General features: G+C 34.6%; 1 protein-coding gene across 1 annotated transcript in view; it reads right to left on the minus strand.

Annotated features, from left to right (window-relative positions):
• LOC142342963 (uncharacterized) overlaps nt 1–27,347 on the minus strand; it is a 102,998-nt gene that overhangs the window by 55,867 nt on the left and 19,784 nt on the right. The window contains exons 3-5 of the mRNA XM_075394643.1: nt 18,609–18,931; nt 17,807–17,964; nt 17,023–17,162 (exon numbers count right to left, since the gene is read on the minus strand). Of these exons, the coding sequence (XP_075250758.1) occupies nt 17,023–17,162; nt 17,807–17,964; nt 18,609–18,823 (513 nt within the window). The 5' untranslated portion in view covers nt 18,824–18,931. The remainder of the gene's footprint in view (nt 1–17,022; nt 17,163–17,806; nt 17,965–18,608; nt 18,932–27,347) is intronic.

A 27,347-nucleotide genomic window follows, 5' to 3' on the forward strand; every position in this document is an offset into this window, starting at 1 on the left:
TTTGGCAGGAAAACTTTAGTATATAAGAAAATTTTTGTTTCGTTGTGCAGCCCATGAGAGATTTTGGATTTTTTTCAAAAGTTTGTCAAAGAAGAAGAGAAAAAAATTTGAAAAAAATAGATAGTTAGATTGTCTTTTTGGAACAAAAAATTCATTCGAAATAGTGTATTCACTCTATTTTTCAGGTGCTCTAAAAAATTCAGAATCAAAGTATTCCTCTTTTCTCTTCATAGGTTTGATTTTGGTAACTAAAATAATCTCTTATTGAACGCATCTTATAAAAACGACAGAACATTGTTAAAGCGAGAATTTCTTAACAATTCTTCATTTCTCAATAAAAACACACAGCACCATTACTCCTAATCAATTTTTGCGCCTAAGCAGAAGCACTATTTTTTGAAATATATATATATATATATATATATATATATATATATACATATATTTATATATACATATATATATATATATATATATATATATATATATATATATATATATATATATATATATATATATACACATTGTGCCAGAAGCCACGTGCTAAAAAAGACTGTAACTTCAATAAACCAAGAAAAAAAACTGGCGTCAGTGAAGCAAGCTGATAAGCTTGGTTCTCTGACGTTCGGTGGCATCACCATCAACGCCACATGTTCAATATTAACTAAAGATTGGACACTGCCCTGTTTTATATATATGATAAAAAATTGACTGATTTGTAAATTTTGACCTATGTTAATCAGTCAAAAGATTAAGCACAAAATGTTTGATATCGAGAGGAAATTTAGAACAAGAACATTGTAGCCTATTGATATTCTACAATTTTACTTGCTATTTGTTGAAAAACTAGGAGCGTTCAAATCTGAAATTCCAAAGAACATAAATGATTTTTGAAAACAGTCATCTAAAATAAATTATTACCAGAAAACGTTTAAAAAATTCTAAAAAACAACGTCATTTAAACTGAGCCCTTGAGATTAACTATGGAATCCAGAATTGACGCTTGTTTATATGTGGTTCTTCAAGCGGTTGTTTGTAAGTAACTAGGGTCCTCGGTAGAAAGTTACAGTAGATATACAGTTTTTTCCACATAAATTTGAAAATTCTGAACGTTCGCAAATCACTAAAACGTGCAAATGCGCAACCTATTGGTCAATTGAATACCATTTTTTTACTGTTGCTCAATTTCAGCTGATTTTTCAAATGTTTTTTTTGTCAAAATTGAAGTTTGACCTCTGAACTCAGTTCTAAAATTCTTTAAAGGTTTGTCTATTTCATCTTTATGCGACACCCTATACAAGGATACCTTTGACTATCTCCAACAAAAATTACACCGAATCTGGAAACTCATGATTTGCAGATACATTTTCTCGACAATGAAAACTGTAAATGGCACAAAGCTTGACCAGATTATAAATTTTTAAAACCTTAGTAAATTTATTAGTCAGCAAATAAAAACACTGAAATCTAACTTTTAGTCGGAATCAATCGCGCCTAATATGACTGGTGTTTTTTGCTTGAACAAGATTGCCCTCAATCAGAAATGTTAAGCAGCTGAGCAGTTTTTGATGTAATTAACTTCTCAAAAAGCCGAATCAAAAGTGCACCGGCAGAAATTGATCTCGTTTTAGTTGCATAGAACGTCAGTACGTAACAGGGATCATTTTCGTCTGTCGCCCCCGCAGCTTAGTGGGTGCATAATATTTGCACACACACAAGCACGTGCCATTTTTACCTGATAATTTACTATGTAATGGCATGTCCTCTGTTTCTGGGGGATGCATAAGGTACATTAAAAAATCTTATAAGAAACGCATCTTGCAAAAACGACAGAGCACTGTTATAAAGAGAATCTTCTAAACAGTTCTTCCTTTCTGTATCAAAACACATATAACCATTAATTCTCCTCTACTTTTGCGCCTTAAGAAGAATCTTCTGAAAATGTAAAGGCATCAATATACGGCAGAAAATAGCTAGTCACCTTTCTCATAGGCACATTTTTTTCTAGTATGTTATACTCATTCACAATGAGTATAGTCAATTGATTTGCAAATGCTCTCGTACAAGTTGAGATAGGCACTTGTGCCGCGAATGGCAAGTTTAGTTGTTGCGTTCAAATGTTTTTTTTCTAGAATGGGCAATCGCGGTGCGATTGACTCTAATCGAACTACTGAGCTCAAATGAGAAGCGTTTGCAAAAATTAAAAAAACTGAGCGTTAGCGCTGCAAATTGGAGAATGAGATTAAGAATGATACAAATTAAGAAAGAAAGTTTGTTCAAAGTTTTATCACGCATAACGGAAACAACTCTTCGATTTGTTTATATCGTGAACGAATGTATTTCCCTTACAGACAGAGTGAACAGACAAAAACTGCAAAAATGGGAGGAAGTATACATCAACTGAAATTAAATGACACTTGCCCTTCAAATGGAGTTTATAACAACTAAATAAAATAAAATACGGATATGGATACATGAAGGGTATCCATTGCCGTATGACATTTCCCCCTCTTGGAGAGAAAATAAATTACTAATTAAAATCAGAAAATAATAAAAATTCACCGGTTACTAAGTAATAAAATATTAAACAATAGATAAAATAAAAGTTTATGAAAGTTTTGCTGTATTCGAGTTTATTCGCTATCGCTGTTTTCTGCATTTTCTGCCTGGAGAACAGTCATCTCTCGTGGTAAATTTTGGGGTTCCTCAACCCATTCATTAGAATCTCTCGCAACTCCAATGTCCTGATTATCGGTGTAGCCTTCTGTGCTTCGAACTTTTTCAATAATCGTTTGTGACTTTTGGGTCTTTTTCTTCACGGTTCGCTTACTTTTCCGAATTGAAGAAGTATGTTGGCGTTTTGAAGTTTTCCGCAAAATGGGTGTAGGCTTAGGTTGCACTGATGAGGCTATTTGCGCCCCAGATGGTCCTGCCGTATTTGATGTAGCCAATTGCGGTGCGATTGGGCTATATCTAAGTATTTGCGTTAGATCGGGTCTATTCAGGAATGCCTCGTCGTGTTTCGGATTTCTCTTGGGAATTCTCATTTTTAACGATCTTGCAATATTACTGGCTGTAGAGATACATGACCGTCCTGATGAAACAACACTCACATCATCCGTTTGTCTCTTATTACGTTTAATCTTTTTGTCACCAGTGTTTTTCCGAATAAGATCTCGCTTGTGTTTCTGGATTTTTTAATCGAGAGTTTTTTCGTTGATCTTTTTCGAACGTCGCTCTATATATTGTGTGAGTTCCGTTTCTCTTTCAGCCCGTGTCCCAAATTTAGTGATATCCGAGTTCCGAACCCGTACTTCCTGTTTGTGTGGCTCTTTTATCACATTCGTCGTGGGGCTTATTTTGCACACAGTGCTTCCTGGTGCTAGCACCTCATATAGGCCATCGAGGTTCTTCTTTTGACGTTGGTTATCGTGTAGTTTGCGTGCCAACTTCACCTGCACGCTACGTTCCGAGCAAGGGATTGAGCGGCAAAAGGCGTCTGAACTAATGAAACGTTCTTCTCCGTCGTTTCGTTTCTCTTGTTCAGTTCTTGCAAGGGTACTTGCGGCGCAAATGACACGCTCAATCTCCGTGTCAGAACATAGAGCCGTATCCGCCCACTGTTCTTTTGTCAGGTAGGAGCGGCCCGGAATTGTGTCTTCGTCTAAATAATAAATAATTATTGCATTATAATTGAGATTTTTACTATCAGATTTTGTTGTGATATTTGATATAGGTGTGTTACATTTTCTACCGAAGTGTGCTTCAAATGGTGTGATATTTATTGTTTTTTGTTTTGATATTCTTAATCGTTGTATTATTGCTTTTAGTGAAATTTCTAAATTAAATATTTTATTTAATTGTGATTTCATGCAAGGTAATTGTCGTTTAATTGTTTGAATAATACGTTCTAGTAATCCAATTGCTCTATGATCATTCGCTGGCGCATATATAGGTGTAATATTATTTTCAGTACAAAATATCTAAACTTTTTTCCTGTGAAACATCTAGCTTGATCTAATCTAATAGTTCTTGGTACTCCGTGTTGATATATATATTGATTTAAGAATTTGATTACGTTTGAGCCTGACGCATTATTTACTATTTCTGCTGTGGAATATTTAGAATATCTATCTATACTTGTAATAAAATATTGCTCTATGCCTTTCTCATTCAAAATTGGTCCACCAAAGTCTAATTGTATTTCGTCGTTTGGTTCACTACATTTAGGTAGAGGCGCCCATTTGCGGTGCGGAATCACTGATTTGAGGTTCTTACCAATATCCGTGCAAGCTTTGCACTCACTGACTTTTGCCAGTATATCTCTGTGGATGTAGGGCCACCAGATATTTTGGGCTAGGGAGAGCATGGCGAAACTGCCTGGGTGTGTGGAGTGAATATCCTCCAGCACCGCGTCCTTGATGGATTTTGGTATGGCAATTCTCTCGTCAAGGCAGACACATCCATGTTTCACGCTTAAATCTCTCCAATACGAGAAGAGATAAGGGCTTATCTCTTGCAATCGATCCGCGTCGTTTCTGATCACACAGTCCCTTGCTTCCTTTAATATCGCATCCTTTCCTGTCAGTATGGCCAAGAACTTCTTACTGAACACTTTATTGAGTGTCTCAGTAAACTTAATGTCGTCAGCCTCCTCTATCATATTGCCAGGTGGGGTTTCTGTGTGTGATGTTGTATTGGATCCAGGTGTTGAAGGAGTCGTGTCTGAGAAGGGTCTTAGGGGTTGATTTAGAGCGGGTTGCTTTAGCCTTTGACATTGTTTTTATACTGTTTATTGAGTTGTTTGATGAGAGAAATTTATTATGTTTATTCGCAAATTAGTGTTTTGTAGGCTGAACTTGGGCAAAAAGCGAATGATTTTTGTTTAAGTGGTATTTATACTTAGGAATTAGTGCTTTCGCGCTTAATTCAGTGTTATTAGGTGGATTACTTGATTTAATACCATTAATGGGCTGTATTGGGGATAATTGTTCAGATTGTTCACATTATTTACTGTCTGACATTTGCACCTCTTTTTCAGTGAAATTGTTAATGGAATGTGAATTATTGACTTTACGATTATTTAGTGCAAATTGTAATTTAATAACTTTAAGTGGCATTTGCGACGCAAATGGGTGTTCAGAATGTGAATTAATTTTAGAATTGGGGGGTGTTAATTGCGGTACGAATGGTGTTTTCAATGATGAAGTAGTTGATTGTGATGCAAATGCTTCCTTGCAATTAGGTGAATTAACACTTAGTGGTGTGGGTAATCGCGGTGCGAATTGTCGTTTTACTTTTTGCACAGGCAAATTTGACTTTAAAATGCTTTTAAATTTTTTAGTTGCTGTCTGTTTATTTATAATTAGATGTTTCATTGAATCACGGATTTTTGAAATTGTTGCTACAGCAAAATGTTCGTCGTATGTAGATATCTTTTTAGCTCTGGCAAATGGGTTCCTGGAAATGTAGTCAACGAGGCCCATCTTTGCACCTGGCATATGTTCAATTGTGAAATTGTACGGAAGTAATCTATCGATCCATCGAGACAGTCAACTATTATATGATTTGTTAGATCGATGTTCTTTAAGTATGGACAATAGGGCTCTATGATCCGTCACTACCGTAAAATTTTTTCCGTACGAATAGTTTTTAAAATAGTCAATTGACCAAACTATCCCCAACAGTTCCAATTCATTGACGCTGTAGCGTTCTTCCGTTGAATTGAGAAATCGTGACGCGAATGCTATTGGCTTCCAACCATCTGGTGTGTTTTGTTCTAATGCTGCCCCCAGTCGTGAACGTGAAGCATCACATTTTACGCGAACATCCAATTTTGGATTATAATGGCTATTTTCTGTACTGTTTGCGATTTTTTCTTTAATCAGATTAAAATGTTTCGTGTGTTCATCTGTCCAGATGAATTTTACAGATTTCTTTAAAAGTGGTCTAAGAGGGTGACATAATTGTGCTAAGTGTGGTATAAATTTACCGATGTAGTGTACTGACCCTAGAAATGATCTAAGTCGTTTTAGTGTTGTTGGTGGTGGTATTGTTAAAATTGCTGCTGTTTTGCTTTCTAAAGGTGATGTTCCAGTCTGGGTAAATTTATAACCTAGCCAATTTATTTCCGATTTAGCAAAGTGACATTTCTGGAGGTTAATTCTTAAGTTATCGTCATCTAATTTTTTGAGACACTTATAAAGGTATGCTAAATGGTCTGCTTCAGTGCCGGTACTAACGATTATGATATCGTCCAAGAAACAGTATGTATTTTGCAAGCCTATGAGTGTGTATTCCATAGCTTTTTGGAATTCTGCCGGCATATCTGTAAGTCCATAAAAACAAGTTTTAAATCTATATGTACCCGTAGATTCGCCCTATATGATGTTAAAATTACAGTGTTTTGCTGTGTCGTGATGCAATTTTAGGTGACTATATGCATACTTTAAGTCTAATGAGTTGAAATATGCTTTTTGGCCGTTTTGTGTATTTGTAAGGTGTTGTGAGATGGTATCAATTAACATTTCGATATTAGGCATTTGGTATTTATTTTTATGTATTGCTTTATTTAGTACTTTAGAATCTAATGCGAGTTTTATCGACTGATCTTTTTTCACTTTGATTACGATCGGGGAGATAAAATGTTCGTCAGAGCAATTAGATAGTTTTTCGATATGACCTTCAGTCTGTAATCTTTCTAATTCTTCTGACACTCTAGGTTGGAGATTTATCGGAACACGTCGACCTTTTTGATGCTTTGCTGTAAACTTTTGATGAAACTTTGATTTCGCTACATGTGTTTTAGATAAGCCAATTCTTGATACTAGATGTGGAAATTGCGTCGCGATTGTCTCATTAATTTTACATGTAGAATTATTGATGTTATAAACACATTTACCAGTTTCTGGTTGTTGTTGAACAACTGCAAGTCCCAATGTAGTGAAGAGATCTCTTCCGATGATATTTTTGTGCCCATCGTCTACCACAGTCAGCATCGCTGATGTGTCTTTCCATTGATTGTAGATTACTGTGGTTTCCAAGTGCCCAATGACTTTGATTGATTCGTTTGAGAAAGTTTTTAAATTCCTTTTTTCTGTTGTATCTGTCCATTTGGCTGATTTTATGGATCGGATGATTTTGTTCGCTAAACTTTTTGTTATGATGCTGACGGCACTTCCAGAATCAATCATAGCAGATGTTCTTACTTCCCCTATTTGCACTTCCACATTCAGTGGTTCCAATTGATGAACTGAATCAGAAGAAATCGCCGCTACATAGTCATCTGAATCACTATCATAGTTTGAATCGTACACCTGTTCAAACAACTGTTGATAGCTAGTTATATAGTTGACGGATTCTTCATCATCATTTTTTTCCGGCGATTGATCGACTTGGTTTACATTTGATTTTTGAGTTTTCTGTATTGGATTCTGCGAATTTTTCGGTTTGCGGCATTTTCTGGCAAAATGACCCATAATACCACAATTATTGCATTTCTTACCATTCGCGGGACAGATCTGCTTATGATTGTGACTCCAACGGAGACCACAATTCATACAAACACTCGTATATTGATAATTTTGAGGGACAGTTGGGTAGCGTGTGAAGTCTCGTTTTGTTGATGGTCCATTCGCGTTGCGATTGCGTACTGGGTTACTATTAATGAAATTCACAAAAGTAGTACCTGACATCAAGTTTTGGTTTATTTTCTGCTGATTCCGTGCTCCCATTTCCATTTGTATGGCTATCTCCAATGCCTTTGGTGGTTCTACTGTTTCCTTCAGCAATTCCTTTTGTGTCTCGTGATCAAGCATATTCAATATGAATGCATCACTGATCAATGTAGTCTCTTCACTACTAAGAGTGCAATTTCCGCTAATTCTATGAGGGGACCATAGAAACTTTCCACCGACTCTCCTTTCTTTTGCTTACACGAGTAGAAAACGAAGCGATCGTAAGTTATATTACGAACCTTTGTGAATGAGTCCTCCATTGCCCGCCCCAAGTCTTTAAAAGGTTGTTTCTCTATCTGAAAATGAGGGTATTTACTCTTGAAAACCCGCCGTCCCTCTGTACCGATGCTCAGATATAGCAACGATATCGTCTTCTGCTCACAAATTTCCCACGGTTTGTCTCCACAGAGAATTCCAATTTCTTCAACTTTTTTGCAACGGTTTTGCCAGTTTACTTTCAATTGCTGATTTCGAACTTTACGATCTCTTTCCGTTGCCTGTGTGTGGTTTTCTACCGGTTCTTCGTAGTTAGGTTCAGGCGGGTAAGTCACCGTTGCAGGAGGATCGTTTAACAGGGTGTCTAATTGTATCCCTTCCTTAGCAAGTAGAGCCAGTTTCCATTGCTGCGTCCATTTGTCCCACGTCAGAGGAGGTGTTGCTGTCGGTTTCTCCCAAAATGCTTCTATGTGCAGTGGTGTTTTCTTTGAATCCGCTGCTGACTGCGCCATGTTATACTCATTCACAATGAGTATAGTCAATTGATTTGCAAATGCTCTCGTACAAGTTGAGATAGGCACTTGTGCCGCGAATGGCAAGTTTAGTTGTTGCGTTCAAATGATTATTTTCTAGAATGGGCAATCGCGGTGCGATTGACTCTGATCGAACTATTGAGCTCAAATGAGAAGCGTTTGCAAAAATTAAATTAAACTGAGCGTTAGCGCTGCAAATTGGAGAATGAGATTAAGAATGATACAATTTAAGAAAGAAAGTTGTTCAAAACTTTATCACGCATAACGGAAGCAACTCTTGGATTTGTTTATATCGTGAACGAATGTATTTCCTTTACAGGCAGAATGAACAGACAAAAACTGCAAAAATGGGAGGAAGTATACATCAACTGAACTTAAATGACACTTGCCCTTCAAATGGAGTTTGTAACAATTAAATAAAATAAAATACGGATATGGATAAATGAAGGGTATCCATTGCCGTATGACATAGAAGACACATTTCTAAAATTAGGCATGGGCAGCAGGTTTGATAAACAAAGAACATTTGTGAAGTTTAAGAGAGAACATACATTGACATATATGTGTTACAAGATTTTTTTTTCAAAACAAAAACGAGTAACAATCAGGAAACCTTTTCAACATCTTCACTAAAAGCTAAAAAAAAGATGCACTTTGCATCGTAAAACTGTTGAAACTGAGTTATTCCGAAATGTTAAAAATTTGATAGAGCTTTATCTTTTCGTGATCGTTTCCTGTTTAGATAAATATATATATATATATATATATATATATATATATAAATATATATATATATACATTTATATATTTATATACACCCATATATTTATATATATATATATATATATATATATATATATGTATATATACATATATATATATATATATATATATATATATAAATACATATATATATATGTATATATATATATATATATATATATAAATATATATATATATATATATATATATATATATATGTGTGTGTGTGTGTATGTGTGTGTTTGTGTGTGTGTGTGTGTGTTTGTATTGGGCATATGCACAACGGCTGAATTTTTTGGGCTTGGTAACTTTTAAAAACCTCAAAAACGAATCAAATGATGAAAGCAATGAATATTATAAAATCTGCGCAAAGAACGGGAAGAAAACAAGTAATGAAGTTTAGTGTCAATGTCAAAATTAATTTTACATAACTAATACCTGCAATTACAAAAAATATTAGAGCTTGCAGTATTCACAAAAAACTCAAAAAAATTGGCCTAAATAGAATCTGCACAAAATACAGAAACAGAAACAATTTTGCCCAAAGTTCTGGAATAGCAATAAAATGAACAATATTCGGATCTGCATTATTAAAATTTCCGGATGGAAGCATTTGAAAAATTTCTAAAATTATCATAAACAGTCATACAGTCAAAAGATGCTGCATCAAAAAATATGCTTTCTTGTTTGATCCCGAGAGGAGAATGGTAACAAGCGACTTGTAGGATTTTGATATTCTACAATTATTCTTGCTAGTTTGTTGAAAAATTAAGAGCTCTTAAATCTGCATAGAATTTGATTACACTGCGCAAAACAAATATTTATAAAGAAATATTCATTTTTCTATTAAAAGAAACAATTACGTCGAACATTTACGTGAAAATTGAAAAACAAACCAAAATTTTAATTTGACACTAGTTTTAACCTGATGCTGATTGTGGCGCTAGCATTAAATTTGCACCAAACATTTCACATAAGAGCACTTTTAGCAATTCAAAAGAACAAAGGTCAATTAAGGGACAATTACTACAAAATTGTTTACAAGACTATAAACGAAATCAATTAGGTTGAGCCCTTGAGATCAACTATGCAATCCAGAATTGACCCTTTCCTATATGTGTGGTTGTTCAAACAAGTGTTTGTTCGTAAGTTCACACAGAAAGTAAAAATAAAATTTTTCCCCTTGAAGTTGAAAATTCTGAACGTTTAAAAGTCACCAAAATGTGCAGTTGAGCATCTATTTGGTCAATTGAATGCCAACGCTTTTTTACTGTTGCTCCATTTCAGCTGATTTTTCACAAGTTTTGTCAAAATTGAACTTTGATCTCAGATTTCAGTTCAAAAATTTTTTAAAGGTTTGTCTATTTCAACTTTATGGGACACCCTATACAAGGATACTACCTTTGAAAAACTCCAACAAAAAAAACTCATTTGAACTCATGACTTTCAGAGAATTTTCATGACAATAAATGACTGTAAAAGGCACAAAGCCTTATCGTGTCATAAATTTTTAGTAGTTTAAATGTTTACCAAATAGAAACTTTGAAATGCTCTAATGTGAGTCCAAATCAATGGTGCCTAATTTTCGATTATGTGCCTGGGGTCTTTTTGCTTGATTTAGATTGCCCACAATCAGAAATATTGAGCAGCTGAGCTCTGTTGAAGGTAATTTATTTCTAAAAAAAACCACGGCAAATTTTTTTTGTTTGAGGGTCAGATTTTCTCCATTCAAGAAATCAAAATTGCCGATTGTTTTTTTGTTGTAGAGAACGTCAATACGCATAAAGTGATATTTTTTGTGCCTCCCTCCTGCAGCTTGGTGGGTGCATAATATTTGCACCAACCACACGCACGTGCCATATTTTTACATAAGGAATTACTATGTAAGGACACGTGTTCTGTAACTTGGGGTTGCATAATGTACTGGGATAAAAACGTAAAAGATCTTATGTGTGTTCACGCAGCAGAGTCATTTTTTTCCGTTATTATTGTCATCGCGGATTTTTATTATTGACATTTCTGTTTGCACTTAGGCTAGCAAAGTTTATGAGGTGACTTATTGTCAAATTTTTGAAAACTTTTAGTTTTTGTTTAAAAAACTAAACAGCTAACAGTGCAATTGCTTTCCGAGATGCAAAAAACAAACCAAATTTGTGTTTGTTTACAAATAACATAATGTTTTGTGATCATTAACTCTAGACATTGCAAAAATTTTTTGATAAGACGAACGACGAAAACAATCAATAAAGCGTGAAGGTCATTGCAGTTTATGTAGTTGGCAGCATAAATAGAAGAGGTCTCTCTCTTTTTTGTGTGCCAAGTAATCAAACGAAAAAATACTCTTAGTTAGTGCAATCGCAAGAGCAGTTTACTCAATTTTTGAACTTGGTTTTTTATTCAACATGAAGTGTTTCACTTCTCGCTTGGCATGGAACCTGCTACTCCGTTTATAGGCTATGTGTTTTAGCTTCATCCACTTTTGTTCGCCCAGTCCATGATAAATCACGATAGTTCTAGTTTGGAAGTTTCTTTCTAAAACAGAAGCCTTAGGAAAAAAAGTTTGAAGGTCACAGTTTGCATTTGAAAAATCCGGAAAACTGGTTTGACACGTATTCAATATTGTAGATCAGTCAGTGTTTTTCATCTCAGCGATCGCTTCGAATTTCATTTTAAACTTAATTCTTCATTTTCCTTTTTCTATTTTTTGACGTTCAATGGTCACTCTTTTTAGTATCACAAAATTGCTAATTCAAAACCCAAATACATCATCCTGTTAAAAAGTTTCCATCGTCATCATTTGTTTATTTGAGTATCTATTTAATCCAAAATTGGTCGTTTGTCGGATAGTGTATTTCAGTTGGTCTTGTTTTGGATATTCTGCTACACAATTGCTTATCAATTCAATTTTGTACCTAACACTACAGCTCAGTTTGCATTCACAATTGTACACAAACCACCTAACACAAACAAAGATATTTTAAGAGAAACACTGTTGTTTGTGGGGATTTCATTATCAATCCATTAAACATCTCATTCACGGCCTCATGGAAGTACAGTTTATGGAGAGCTTTGATATTTTTCTGAAAGACCAAAAACCCACGAGACAAGACAACGAATAACTTCTACTTATCTGCTTTTTAAGATTTTTGCTTCTCCAACTTCACACTTTACTGTAAACTTGGCCAAACTGATATAACCGACAATGTAAGCGTTCTAGTCAAAACAGAAATATTTAAAGTTAAAAATTTTGCACTTGAAAAAATTTTAATGATGGACTGGAAAAAATCTAAAAAAACAAATTCACTTGAATCTTTTAAAAAAGAAGAACTCCAAAATTAGAACATTAATGACGCTGTTGCATGGGTAAACGGTTTATTAAGTAAAGGATTGTCAACGTTTTTTCCAAAAAAAACTGAATCTGAATAAAAACAAAAACAAGGCTTGATTTTCTTTATTCGATAATATACAATGTAATGGCTCGTGTTCTGTAACTGGGGGTGTATAACGTACGGGGTTCCATTTATTTGGTTGTTTTAATGATTTTATAAAGAGGAACTGTTCCCCCAAAAGGTTTTGTAGCATTGAGGCATACCTAAAGAAGTAGTTTTAAGCTGTCCCCAGGTTTAAAAAACATGCCTCACAAAAAAGGCTCTAAAATAAAACAAGCGTCTTCTGAAGATTTTCCAAGCGGTATATATAGTAACAACTGTAGTGCATTTAGCATACAATGCTTCAAGTGTCTCAAATGGTTCCATGTTAACTGCACAGACCTGTCAGAGGAAAATTTTAGGATACTGGGGAACATTAATGTATGTTTTTGGGCATGTGTACATTGTCGAAATCAAGTCGTGATTCCCCAAGAACAGTCAGAACAGTCAAACATTAAAGACGAGCTATCTCAAAAAATTGAGGACATCAAAGGCAACTTGAAATCGGAAATAGAATCATTCAAAACTGAAATTCGCGATTGCATAAGAAATGCTCACACAAATATGAATTCAAAAATTTCCGAAACAGATAAACAGCTCTCTTCAAAAACACCAAGTGACAAAAATCAAATTCAAAAAAGTGAAAACCTAAACAAATTGATTCTTTTTGGAGTAGCTGAGAAACCCAAAGATGGTACGGGAACAACTTCTTTTGTAGAGCTGATCAGCTACGACAAGAAAAAAGTAGAAGAGATTGCACAGTCTTGTGGAATTGACAAAGTCATGGCTGAAGATGTTTTCCGGCTGGGGAAGTTTGATGAAGCAGCACAAAGAACACGTCCAATTGTAGTTAAGTTGACTAATCCTTGGAACTATCGACTGCTCTTGATGTCGAATCAAAAATTGAAGGCTCAAAACATTTTTGTGAAAGCTTTCTTATCCAAAGCTGATTGGGAGAAAGAAAAGAAGCTACTTGACTATCGTTTTAAACTTGCTCAAAAACTGAACATTAACAGATCAGAAATCAAAATTAGATCAGGAGCGTTGTTCGTCGAAAATCAGCTCGTAGACATAACTCTCTCAGTAGAAGAAACATGTCAGAAGATAGGTCATCAAACAACTTCACGATCATGACTAGGGGAAAAACAAGTACTGAAGACAGGTTTATTGAACTGCCGGTCAATTTTAACAATTGATCGCAGAATGAATCTCGATATTTTACTAAAGGAACATGATATTGACATACTTTGCTTAACTGAAACATGGCTTACAGATGAAGTAAGAAATTCAAAAATTTTCCTAAATCGGCAATATTTCGTGCAATCCAGAAAAGATAGAAAAGTTGGAACTCACGGTGGTACTCTTATTGCTCACAAAACAAATCTTTCTTTCAATAAAGCAGCAGAAATTGAAACAAACTTTGATTTTTTGTCATGTTCTGTTTATTTCCTGAACGACATTGTATTAATAATCATCACCTTGCACAACCCTCCACAAAACAGCAAATACCGGGTTTCTGATACAGATTTATGAAGTTCAATAACTATAGCATTATTTAAATTGGAGTCGCTTTTCGACTCCAGTAATCAGAAAAAACTGATAATTATGAATGGTGATATTAATTTTTCACATGCTGACTGGAATACACTTTCTAGTAGTAATGAATATGAAAAAGCTTTCATAAAAGAAATAGATGCTCTGAACCTTTGCTCAGTCCTCAACTCCAGCTGTTGTCCCGACATCTTTTTATGCAATAATCTGGAGCAATGTAATCTAGTGGTTGAGGCTAATTCTTTCTCAGATCACAAATTGTTCATAGCAGAAATTTCTGTCAGACTCACAAGAAAAGAACAAAAGCCTCTCTTCCAAAAACTCAACATCAACAAGGCTGATTGGCACTTATTCATCTCTCATTTTTAAATCCTCACTATGTCAAACAGATGTCCCAATGACTTGCTACATTGCTTTTATCAGAGTTTCTACAATGCTTGTGAAAAGTCAATACCTCTTTTAACAAAACGCCGGCTTGACGCACCATCTTATATGTCTTCCCATAGTGTACACATAGAAAACAAGATGAAGACGCTAAGGAAAACAAACAAAAGAGCAGAGGAAATTAGAAAATTAGAGATGGAGTTAAATTTATCCTTGTTTAAGGACAAACAAAATTTTATTGAGGGTTTCTGTATTTCAACAAACAACGATGCATACAAATTTTTGCGAAGACTAAACCAAGAACAAACTTTCCCCGAGAAAATGAAATACAGAGGCCAAGATATAATGGGTTCTCTGCAAATTGCGGAAAGTTTCAACGAGCATTTTTCTTCAGTATTTATCGAAGATAATTCTGACATTGTTGTGCCTGAAACAGCTCAACCAGAGATCTTTCTAGACGATATCACATTCAACGCAAAAGATGTGCTAGATGAAATATCACATACTAAATTTGGTGCCAACTCTTATGATCAAATAACACCATCACTCCTTAAAGCTTCTGCGCCGTACGTTATAAATAGTATCTTGTTTATATTTAGCTGCATTATTAACGCTTGCCAATTTCCCAAAGTCTGGAAAAACACACAACACACGTGCATCCTCATCACAAAAATGGTAGCAAAATGGAAATTAAAAACTACAGACCAATTGCAATGCTCTGTGCAATTTCTATAGTTTTTGAAAGAATAGTTTACAAACAAATTAAGAAGACATTCGAAAGGAAGCTTTGCACTGCTCAACGTGGTTTTCGACAAAAACATTCAACAGTTACCCAATTGTTACTATATTGTGATAACTTATATCAAGCTTTAGACAAAAATTCATCCCCGATAACAGTTTACTTGGACATTGCTAAAGCTATTGATACGATTAATTTTAATATTGTGCTTCAAAAGCCCGCTCGTTTTGGGTTTGATGAAAAGTTTTTGAAATTTTTTGCTTCTTATCTGGTTGATCGACAGCAGAGAGTAAAAATTGCAGACAATTACTCAACTTTCTCAAAAATCTCAAGCGGCGGTCCCCAGGGATCAATATTTGCGGTGTTTTTGTTCTCCGTGTAAATAAATGACCTACCTGATCAACTTAATAATAAAACATTCCTTTATGCCGATGATACAAAAATAATAGGACAGATTTCAGAACGTGAAGAACTTCAGTTTGATATAAATAGAGCTATCGAATGGTCTGGTTCAAACAAACTAAATTTCAATTTTGACAAATTCAGCATTCTCGAGTTCTCATACAAAAATACATATAATTCGTCTACAGAGTTATTTGCAAAAAGAGTTGCCATCAAAAATGAAAAACAAATTAAAGATCTCGGAATAATTTTTACGGCCAGCATGACTTGGAATTGTCACATCGAAATGGCGGTAAAGAAAGGTTTTCAAAAACTTAATCATTTAAGAAGAGTTATACCCCGCACCACAAAAGAAACTGTCAAATGCACGTTGGTGAAAACATATATATTCTCTGCGGTCTTTTGTGCGTCAAATGTCTGGAACCCAGGACCACAGTATCTTCAACGCTTGGAAAGACTGCAGAGATCATGTTTAAAATGGATAACTTGCTGTTCTGTTCTGGGTGACAAAGAATACGTTGAGAGCCTAATTCGAAATCGCCTATTGCCAGTCAGTTATTTTCTAGTTCTTAACGACCTAATTCTGCTTAACAAGATTTTAATGGTCTTAACTTCGATGAATGCGTCAGACCACTGGTCAATAACTTTTGGTTGTCCAAAGACCAGATCAAGTGAAAAGTTTTTTATTGAAGCGAGAAAAACATTTCGGAAACGTTCTGAAGATAATTACTTTAATAGAGTAGCCCGATTCAATAATTCTTTGTCTCAACTTAACAGTTTTGCTAACTATTCACCACACAAAAATCCATGTCAGTTTCGAAGAGAAGTGAAGAACTTTTTGGAAGGGGAGGCATTGAAAAGATTCAAATATAAAAGTTACCCTTCAGGATGGAAAGTTTTCGAGAAAATTTAATTATTGAAACCTGATTTCTCCCCTAATCTGGGGACTACCAAGCTGGTTGTAACCATGTTTGGTTGAATTCAATATTATTATTATTATTATTATTATTATTATTATTATTATTATTGTTCATAAACGAAAAAGATCCCGTAAAAGCAGCACGTGAGCTTGGAGGTGTGGGTATAAAGGTTCTATGAGCAGTAGAGTAGAGGTGCGTTAGCTCAGGAGTTCTATGGCCACTAAGGGTACAGGGGATAGAATAGAACCTAAATGTATCTATTCCTAGTCTACCGTTATGCCAACATTTTGTACTGTTTTTTTTCGAGATTTGTTCCTAATCAGTTTTCTTGAGTTATTTTTCAAAACTCACATCTCTTTGGAAGCAAAGGAAGTTTCCATCCTTGTCTTGCAGCACAAAGAATGGGACGAAGTGAGGCGGGTTTAGCAGTTCTAGGAATGTCACACCCGTAGTGACGTCATCAACCACGCCTGTCGGAGTGTTGCACACACCTGAAATCATTAATGGAAGCATAAAAAAAACGAGGGCAGATTTTCCTTAGCTTTATTTTAGCCATACATTTCGTCGTAATGCATTACATATCATCGTGCAATCGAACTGTGCGATCTGCCAAAAACATCGCAAAATAAGTTCCAGGTGCTCCATTTTGGAAATATTAGCGTTAAATGCGAGTGTTGCAAGATCTTTTAAGACAAACCGGAGCAAGCTATCCGGAAATTTAATCAGGAAATTAAGTGCAACCGATTTTCTGGTGTTCAATCCTCGTAACTTTTAAGTGAAATCTTCAAGCTGACCTCGCGTCATTAAAAAGAAGATTTTACCGTTTTCAGATGCCATTATGCTCATCAGATCATTTTTGTTCGGACGACTATTTTATATTGGAGCGGAATTTATATACTTGGAGTCAAGGATTGATATACACGGGTTAACAGTTCACGAGATGCGCTGAAAATCTGTACAAAATTAGCTGAATGCACTAGTCTTCTAAATAACTCAATTTCAATTCATTTTTCGCTTCAATTTAGCACCTTTATAGAGCAGTTGGTACACAATTCTCAAAAAATTCCTCGAACAGTTCCTACATAATGCTCAAGATATTCCTCAAATTAAGGACTTCGTGCTTATCTTTACGTACCCGCCATGTGCGCAGTGTCGGCACTGGTCGTGGAAAGAGTCACGACTTGCAAACTGGGCAACAGGGCAAACTCGGTCTCCGATACCACCATAAACCCAAATTTGTTTCGAACCTCAACTATTAGGAACAATGGGTTTTGCGTTGGCTGCTGGGTTGAGCTGCTCGTTGTAAAAAGGGTTGATCAGTGATCTGTACTTTTGTCGCTGTGAATTGATTGTACGGATCATATCTTTTTTCAATCTTTTTAAGGTCAACGTCGGTAGGAACATCTAATTTTTAACGTTTTGGAATACATCAAAAATCCCGACAAAAAAACTGACTCGAGGTTCACTTCCGGAGTTTTAGTTCGTGGGTATTGACTTTTTAGTTAAAAAGAAATTGAGTTTTCTGTGCGGTTAATTTTGGACCCAATTTTTGGACCCAATTTTTTTGGACCCTATTTTTGGTAATTTATACCAGTATCATTTTTCTCCAATCGTCGCGTGGTGAAGCTGTGGATAGAGCTTCCCGGCAACACTTTCACCGTTATTTTAAAATTCAACTAACCTCTTATTTGTGTAGAAAATTTGCCAGATTCGCTAATAGGTTTTTTGAATAAAAATAGACATAATCAAGAGGTAGTTGAAAAGTTATTACATCCAAAACGTGTCTTGACCCGCCAGTTATATCAGTTATAGCCCTACTAAGTCGATGTCAAGGGAGAGAGGGAGAGGGGGGGGGGGCTAGGGGATTCTCGAATTCTCAATTTCATGTCTATATTTTGCCCACCTATAATAGAAAAAGCTATATGCGCTGATCAAGCCTTGTGGTGAAACTGGTAGTGTCACTCGTCGTTTCACTTGAAGTCGCACTCACACCCGAGTCAACCAAATTTGATCCAACATTTACCAAGTGTAAATAGGATTGTTCACTCAAATTGAGAACATTGTTAACATACGCTCTGGGTGATGTTGGAGACGAGGATGACGTCATTGGTTGGAAATCGCAGGGGTTCGAATTAGGGAGATAATTGATCATGTTATCAGAGATTCGCTGGTAATTGGGGTGATCAGTTGGAGTGAGACAAAAATGGTACACTGGGGTATTGTCACAAAGAGTCGCGTTGTATATCCAGTCTATATAAGTCTGAAAACAATTAATTTTTAAAAAAAAATTATAGCGCACTTTCCGAAGGTGTAACATTGTAAATTAATTCGAAGATTTTGGATCTTTGTAGATCTTGAATTTTCTCAACTTTTTTGGTCGAAAATGTTTCCAAAAACTTGGTGTGATGAGAGGATCAATGAAAAAAATTTCAAAAAATGTATAGATCTTCAACTGCGCAGGATGAACTCATTTTAAGGTTGTCGCATTGACCGTCTTAAGTATACTCAGAAAATCTTTTTGCTTATTTGAATTAATAACGGATGATACAAGCGTTTAAGTTAAATAAATCAGTTCTCAGTTTTTCTAGTTTTGTGTGTTGAATTTCGACTGTTTTTCTTTGATTCTTTTTGTTTTCTCACTTCTTCTCTTAACTATTGAAGGTCTGTTTCGGGCGAAGATCCATAATAGTGCAAAGATGTTCCCTAATGAATTGGGCACCAATGATGTATTGATGACATAGCCGGCCCCATTTGCAGGATTGCAAAGAATAGTATAGTAAGTTCATAAAATTAAAGACGATTCTTGGTTGAAAATTACAAACTTGGTAACGCATTAACAAAATTTCGAGATAAACGAATAACTGACGCTACGCAAGAATATCAACCTAGAAAAATTTACGGATTTCAATGAACCTTTTTGCGAAGATAAAACAAAGTATGGGAGAATAAGCGGTTAAAAAATCGTAATAAACCGATAAACGCAAAAAAAAACGGTAAAAATTTCTGCAAAACTACGGCTCCGCAGAAATTTAATGAGGAGGTCAAAATGTAACTATTCGAACGAACGTTCTGAGTGGAGTAACAGGTTGCTACGGTGTAGCAATTTTTCTACCCGCAGAGAATGCAGAATTTGAGTACAAACTGTCTAGGAAAAATTGTTCTTTTCTGATACCAGAACTTACAAAGAAGCGAACCTTGTGGATTAGTGTTAGAATCAATGATAAAAGTTAGTCAACTAGAACTTTGCTTAATTTAACAACAGGGCGAACTTTTTCACCAAATGCTGTTTTTAGTTTAACGGATTTCACAATTTGGTCCGAGCCAGGATGTACTTCTATGACTTTGGCCAGCGGCCAAAGACCTCGAGGCGTGAAGTCCTCTAAAACCCAAACAAGATCGTCTATCTTTAAATTGGGACAACCTTTAGTCCATTTGGAAAATTTCTGTTGGTTTGGGAGATACAAATTTCTTAGAGAATACGTTTCTGTATACTCCAAGAAATCTGTATGATGTATTGATGACAAAGGTAATTGAAAATTTACTTGAAAAAGCGTATCTTTTTGTTAGAGAACACTGATACCGCACGTCTGTTGTCACAATTGAAAAGTTATTAAAGACCTATAAGAAGCCGAGCTGCTCAACAACTCTCATAGGTTGATGAAAAACGTTGGTGAAGCTTTCTGGCGATTAAAATAAGTGTATAGTGTTTGGTTATGGACTTTCGCAGGTGGAATGAAAGGCGTTCTCAAAAAGTTAGAATTAATTTTTTAGACCGGTCTGCATTACTTTCCCCGACTAAATCATCACTGGTCTCTTTTGTGTTAGTAAGTATTCAAACGTTTGAACTGGGAAGATAACATAAGAGTCGTTTTCTGCAGAGCCAGTGTTGATTTGTAGATGCATTCTGTACAGAACTTGATTGTGAACGCGATACCTGGTTGCGTCTGTTTGGTTACATACTGGAAAATCATCCAACCAAGCTTCTGCAGATCATTTGATCCCCTTCCTTGTCTTCGTTGTGCTGTCTGAGGACTCAAAAATTCAAGTCAGCTGAAGTTCTTGGGTATTTGCTTTGAAGCATTTGAAATTACATAAGCACTGTGCCTATGTTGCGCCTTTAGTGATCTGTGACTTTGCCTCTTTTTTGAGTGCCTCTGAGACACAGACATCAGTGTAGTCCCGCTTTGTCTTTCAAGTGGTTTGTTGCCTCGAGCGCGTTGTTGACATTAGGTATCTTCGCCATGCTTCATGATGCTACTATGATATCATCAACCTAGACCAAGATGATGGTGTGTCCAACTGTCTCTGTTCAAGCGATGATCATACTTGCTTCTGGTCAACCCCTGCCTCAGGTCAACCCCTGATGAACCCTTGGTCAACAGCAGTCAACCCCTTTTGTAGATCACAAAGCCCCGCTTCACTAATAATTGAAGTAGAATCCGGAATGTCTCTGGCTTACAAGTAGTAAAAAGAGTTTCAAAAAAGTTCAGTCCTTCCACTTGTTTGAAACCCTTCGCCACATATCATACTTTGTGTTTGCCAACCTGACAACTGCATGCCAATTTCAGTTTGAGACCCATTTGGTCGGGGGGATTATTTGTAGACCCGTTTACATCACTTTGTTCTATGCCACGTTGTCTTGGAGTACCTTGACTGCTTTCAATAACAATATTTTGTTTTTTTTTGCTGTGACCCCTTATGGTTGAAAAAGTCCTGCACAAGTTTCTTAAAGACGGAGGAGTTGCAATTGATCAAGGTTTTATCTGATTCCTTGAGATCTTCAATTGCTTGCTTTTTCAGCAAAACTTCAAACTCCGAAATAACAAACTCTTTGATAGATGAGTCGTTTTCTTCAACTTTTTAAATTAAATCTACATAAATTAGGAACCGTTCATTTTTATGCAAATTAAACTCCTCTTGGTTCATTATATTGCTTAATTTAGATTTGTGAAAACGGAAAAAAGTGTCACAAAAAATTTGTATGAATAACAAACGGGTTAAAAAAAAGCTTAACTTCTTCTTCAATTTGTCCAAGACCCTGACAAGAATGAGTTTTTTCCTGATTTTTCTTGTCAAAAGACATTCCAACGTCCCTAATACATAGTGTAGAGACGTAAAGAAGGAATCCAAAAAGCTGGAGAGAGTAATTACCAAGGAATGGCAAAAAAACAAAATTGCAAATAAACCAAAAATCTCATTTATTAAGTATATCTACGTCCCAAGTTCACAAAAACGAAAAAATCATTAATGATTATTTTGAGTTTGAACTATAAAATATAGAACATGTTTTGAAGGCAAAGTTGTGCTAAAAAGAAAAACAAATTGTGAAAAGATGTTTGCGAAATAAGAGCAAAAAAATATATTAAAAAAATGAGAACATTGAAAAAATGGGTAATTCTATTGTAAACATTTTTTGTGCAAAAAGTGAACAAAATGATAATTCTACAAATAAAATTTCTTCGGAGAGTAAAAGACTCCATAAAACTCTGTCAAATTAGGCATCGACTTAAAAAATTCGAGATTAAATTCAATTCTGATAAATTTGGTACTTTTAAGAACTCAATTTAGAAAAGGCTAAATATTGTAGTTCAGAGAGCCTGAATTTTGGTGGTTTTCCCGCCTCATGTTGACAGGTTAATCATTGCACCAATCAATTGAATTTTTTCAAATAGTTTTTGAATTAAAATTGTTCTTTTTGCTCTGCACCAAATGCTAGCTTGTTTACACGTTCATTTTGGCACAAAGGCAGATTAGTTTGAGTTGTTCACCGAATGCTGGTAGCTGTGCATTTAGAAGCCCAATAACATACATAATTACCACATATTTTACAAAGAAGTCTTTTGGTAAAACATTATGCTTGATCTTGAGATCAGCTGTACTATCAAACAGGGTTCTATTGAGATATGATTTTGTCCCTTTGATATATAATGACTTAAAACAAGAGCAATAAATAAATCAGATCTTCATTTTCTGGAACTCTTTGATAGATGATTCTTTTTCTTCTACTTTTTAAACTATTTCTACATTAATTCGGAACCGTTCATATTTATGCAAATAAAACTCCTCTTGGTTCCTTATATTGCCGACTTAAGATTTGTTAAAACGGATAAAAGTGTCACAAAAAATTTGTATGAATAACAAACGGGTTAAAAAAAAGCTTAACTTCTTCTTCAATTTGTCCAAGACCCTGACAAGAATGAGTTTTTTCCTGATTTTTCTTGTCAAAAGACATTCCAACGTCCCTAATACATAGTGTAAAGACGTGAAGAAGGAATCCAAAAAAACTGGAGAGAGTAATTACCAAGGAATGGCAAAATAAACAAAATTGAAAATAAATCAAAAATCTCATTTATTAAGTATATCTACGTCCCAAGTTAATAAAAACAAAAAAAACATTGTTGATTATTTTGAGTTTGAACTATAAAATATAGAACATGTTTTGAAGGCAAAGTTTTGATAAGAAGAATAACAATGAGTAAAAAGATGCCTGCAAATTAAGAGCAAAAAATATTTTAAAATGAGAATAATGAAAAAATGGGTAATTCTACTGTGAACATTTCTCTGTGAAAAAAATGAACAAAATGCTAGTTCTACAAAAAATTTTCTTATGAGAGTAAAAGACTACATAAAACTATGTCAAATTAGGTATCGATTTGAAAGATTCTAGATTAAATTCATTTCTGAAAGGTATGGTACTTTTACGAACTCAATTTAGAAAAGGCTAAATATTGTAGTTCAGAGAGCCTGCATTTTGGTGGTTTTCCCGCCTCATGTTGACAGGTTAATCGTTGCACCAATCAACTGAATTTTTTCAAATAGTGTTGAATTAAAATTGCTCTTTTTGCTCTGCACCAAATGCTAGCTTGTTTTCACGTTCATTTTGGCACAAAGGCAGATTAGTTTGAGTTTTTCACCGAATGCTGGTAGCTGTGCATTTAGAAGCCCAATAACATACATAATTACCACATATTTTACAAAGAAGTCTTTTGGTAAAACATTATGCTTGATCTTGAGATCAGCTGTACTATCAAACAGGGTTCTATTGAGATATGATTTTGTCCCTTTGATATATAATGACTTAAAACAAGAGCAATAAATAAATCAGATCTTCATTTTCTGGAACTCTTTGATAGATGATTCTTTTTCTTCTACTTTTTAAACTATTTCTACATTAATTCGGAACCGTTCATATTTATGCAAATAAAACTCCTCTTGGTTCCTTATATTGCCGACTTAAGATTTGTTAAAACGGATAAAAGTGTCACAAAAAATTTGTATGAATAACAAACGGGTTAAAAAAAAGCTTAACTTCTTCTTCAATTTGTCCAAGACCCTGACAAGAATGAGTTTTTTCCTGATTTTTCTTGTCAAAAGACATTCCAACGTCCCTAATACATAGTGTAGAGACGTGAAGAAGGAATCCAAAAAAACTGGAGAGAGTAATTACCAAGGAATGGCAAAATAAACAAAATTGCAAATAAATCAAAAATCTCATTTATTAAGTATATCTACGTCCCAAGTTAATAAAAACAAAAAAAACATTGTTGATTATTTTGAGTTTGAACTATAAAATATAGAACATGTTTTGAAGGCAAAGTTTTGATAAGAAGAATAACAATGAGTAAAAAGATGCCTGCAAATTAAGAGCAAAAAATATTTTAAAATGAGAATAATGAAAAAATGGGTAATTCTACTGTGAACATTTCTTTGTGAAAAAAATGAACAAAATGCTAGTTCTACAAAAAATTTTCTTATGAGAGTAAAAGACTACATAAAACTATGTCAAATTAGGTATCGATTTGAAAGATTCTAGATTAAATTCATTTCTGAAAAGTATGGTACTTTTACGAACTCAATTTAGAAAAGGCTAAATATTGTAGTTCAGAGAGCCTGCATTTTGGTGGTTTTCCCGCCTCATGTTGACAGGTTAATCGTTGCACCAATCAACTGAATTTTTTCAAATAGTGTTGAATTAAAATTGCTCTTTTTGCTCTGCACCAAATGCAAGCTTTTTTATGCGTTCATTTTAGCACAAAGGCAGGCTAGTTTGAGTTGTTCATCGAATTTTGGCAGATGTGCATTTAGAAGCCCAATAACATACATAATTACCACATATTTTACAAAGAAGTCTTTTGGTAAAACATTATGTTTGATCTTGAGATCAGCTGTACTATCAAACAGGGATCTATCGATATATGATGTTGACCCATTGATATATGATGACTTAAAACAAGAGAATGAATTAAATCAGATCTTCTTTTCTGGAAAAAATTTTTCGTTTGATTAAATGACCTTTATACCAACACAGTCATTTTAGTACGTTTGTTGTCTCCTCACATTAAAACGAAGGTTACAGTCAATATAAACTTCAAAGTATATCACAATTTTTTTCTCGAAATCTCCACATCCGTTAACAAGTGATTCTTCAATTCTGTTCCTTTTAGGGGCTCCAACAATAATGATCTCGTTTTTGCTTTCAATTACATGTCACTAACTTTTCTGGAAAAAATAAATGAGTTAAGCAAGGCTTGCATTCAGATGTATTTTTCATTGGGAAAAGCTTTTCCGCTGCAAAAGTTAAACGGATCATCAGCAAGCTTGTTTATGTCATAGTTAACAGCAGTAACACGTTTCATATCAATCACATAAACGCTGAAGAGCAGTGGGCCGAACAAAGTAGCTTGTGGCACTCAACGGTGCTATCCAACCTGAATATTACATCGTGAATTGGACTTTTTGGACACAGTTTTTCATTAAGATTTGAAAATTGCATTTGCATTTGCTTGTCCAGTAAAGCCAAAAATTTAGTTTTTTGTAAACGATTGAAATGTGATATTGAATCAAAAGCTTCTGATAGGTATTTGAAAAGCTCCTGTAGCGATGCTTTTCTGTTGATATCATATCTGATTTTTTCAATGCAGTATAAAGAGCATCTTTATTGGACACTTCTTTTGTAAATGAAACTGTGTTGATGCAAGCAACCTATTCTTCTCTAAATAAGATGCTATAAGATCTTGCAAAAAGATTTCGATTTTTGTTTGCCAGAGCTCCAGTAGAGAAATAGGTCAATATTTTATCGGATATTCAAGGACTGTCTTTTTTGAAAGCAGTATCACGCCTAAGGTTGCTAGGAATATGTTTTTCAACTAAAAATTTTTTAAACGAAAAACAAAGAGATTCAGTTATGCGTTCTCTTTCATTTTCAAGGTCCAGTTTAGATTGAGTGATGCAACGGCTTTTCACATTTAAATTGTTGAGATTGTGAAACATCTCTTTGGTTGTCGTATACCTGAAAATACATTTGTTACTGTGGCTTATCGCATAAATACTGAATTGATACTCTTCTTTTTTTAAAAAAAAATTTCAACTAAAGCGGAAATCTTATACATTAGAAGATTGGCAATCTGTTTTTTGTTGTTCATATCTGTTTTCGAGTATCAGTATTTTTATCTGTGTTTTTCACTGTTCCTAATTTTCTTTATAAACTTCCCGTTCCTCTTGCACATCTTATGTTTTGAGACCCACATAACGTGTTTTTCATTCTCCGTTCTTTCTCTTTCAACGTTACTGCTGTTATTCATTGTTATCTGTGCCAATATTTATACTGTATTCTTTGAAATACAATGTTGATTTAGGGTTAAAGTTGTCTTGTCGTGGAGCATGAAGACTAAATTTTGTTTGTCGAAATTTTTCTAAGTTACCTTAGGTTACGTTTTCTAAGTTACGTCAAGTTACCTAAGTTATGTTTTCAATGACAAGCAGAAAATTTGATACATGATTTATTTTTTTTGTTGTATATAATGATCTCCAATTCATCTTTCCAATATCTAAGGAAACATATCCTTATAGAATTTTCTTAAACTGTTTTTTGTAGCTTTTTAAAACAGTTTCACCAATTGAAATGAGTGTGGCTGCGTGATCACTTTTGAGAATAGAATCTGGTGTTTTTGAAATTTTAGAAGATAACATAGTCTAATAGCAACTTGGTCCCTGATGTTTGTCTTGCTTTAAAAATGTATTCAATTTCAATAAACCGTGCGGCAGGATCAGAAGAGTCTCGAGAAGATTTCTTGCATTGTGATTATTTACTAATTTAGATTGTAGTCACCCAGTAAAAAAAAATTCTCATTTTCAAATGTCGCTCTATCTAAACCAATGACTAGTTCATCTTGAAACAAATATAATTGTAGTTTTCTGTACAGTAGGCCAATTTCGTCTTAGAAGGCTGAATGTTGACTCTACACTCTCCCCAAATAGTTTCAAAATGGTCTATTGACATCGTCTCTGAATCATTTCGTGCTCTTCGATGGAACTTTCCCGAACGAACAAGAGAATAATACCAATTTTGTTTTTGTCCTAAAGATCAGTCGGTAACATCTAGGAAGCATTAGACTTATTTCTATAGTGTTTTTGAGAGATCTGAAATACAATTACCACTAAAATAAAATTGGTAGAAAATTCTTAAGAGCAATCTTTGTCCCAGAACGCTTTTACAAATTTAATGAAAAAACGTTACTTGATTGTTGCTTTATGCATTAAGTCGGTAAGTTAGGTGTAATTGAAAGGCCGCCCTGGGATTAATACTACGTAAACTAACTTAAACAATAGAAGTCTAATGACAACAAAGTTGTGACGAAAAATCCTTAGCAAGCAAGAAAAAAAGTATTTTTTTTACA

The sequence above is a fragment of the Convolutriloba macropyga genome, chromosome 7, assembly GCF_964194025.1.
Source record: "Convolutriloba macropyga chromosome 7, txConMacr16.3, whole genome shotgun sequence".
NCBI classification, from domain to species: domain Eukaryota; kingdom Metazoa; phylum Xenacoelomorpha; order Acoela; family Convolutidae; genus Convolutriloba; species Convolutriloba macropyga.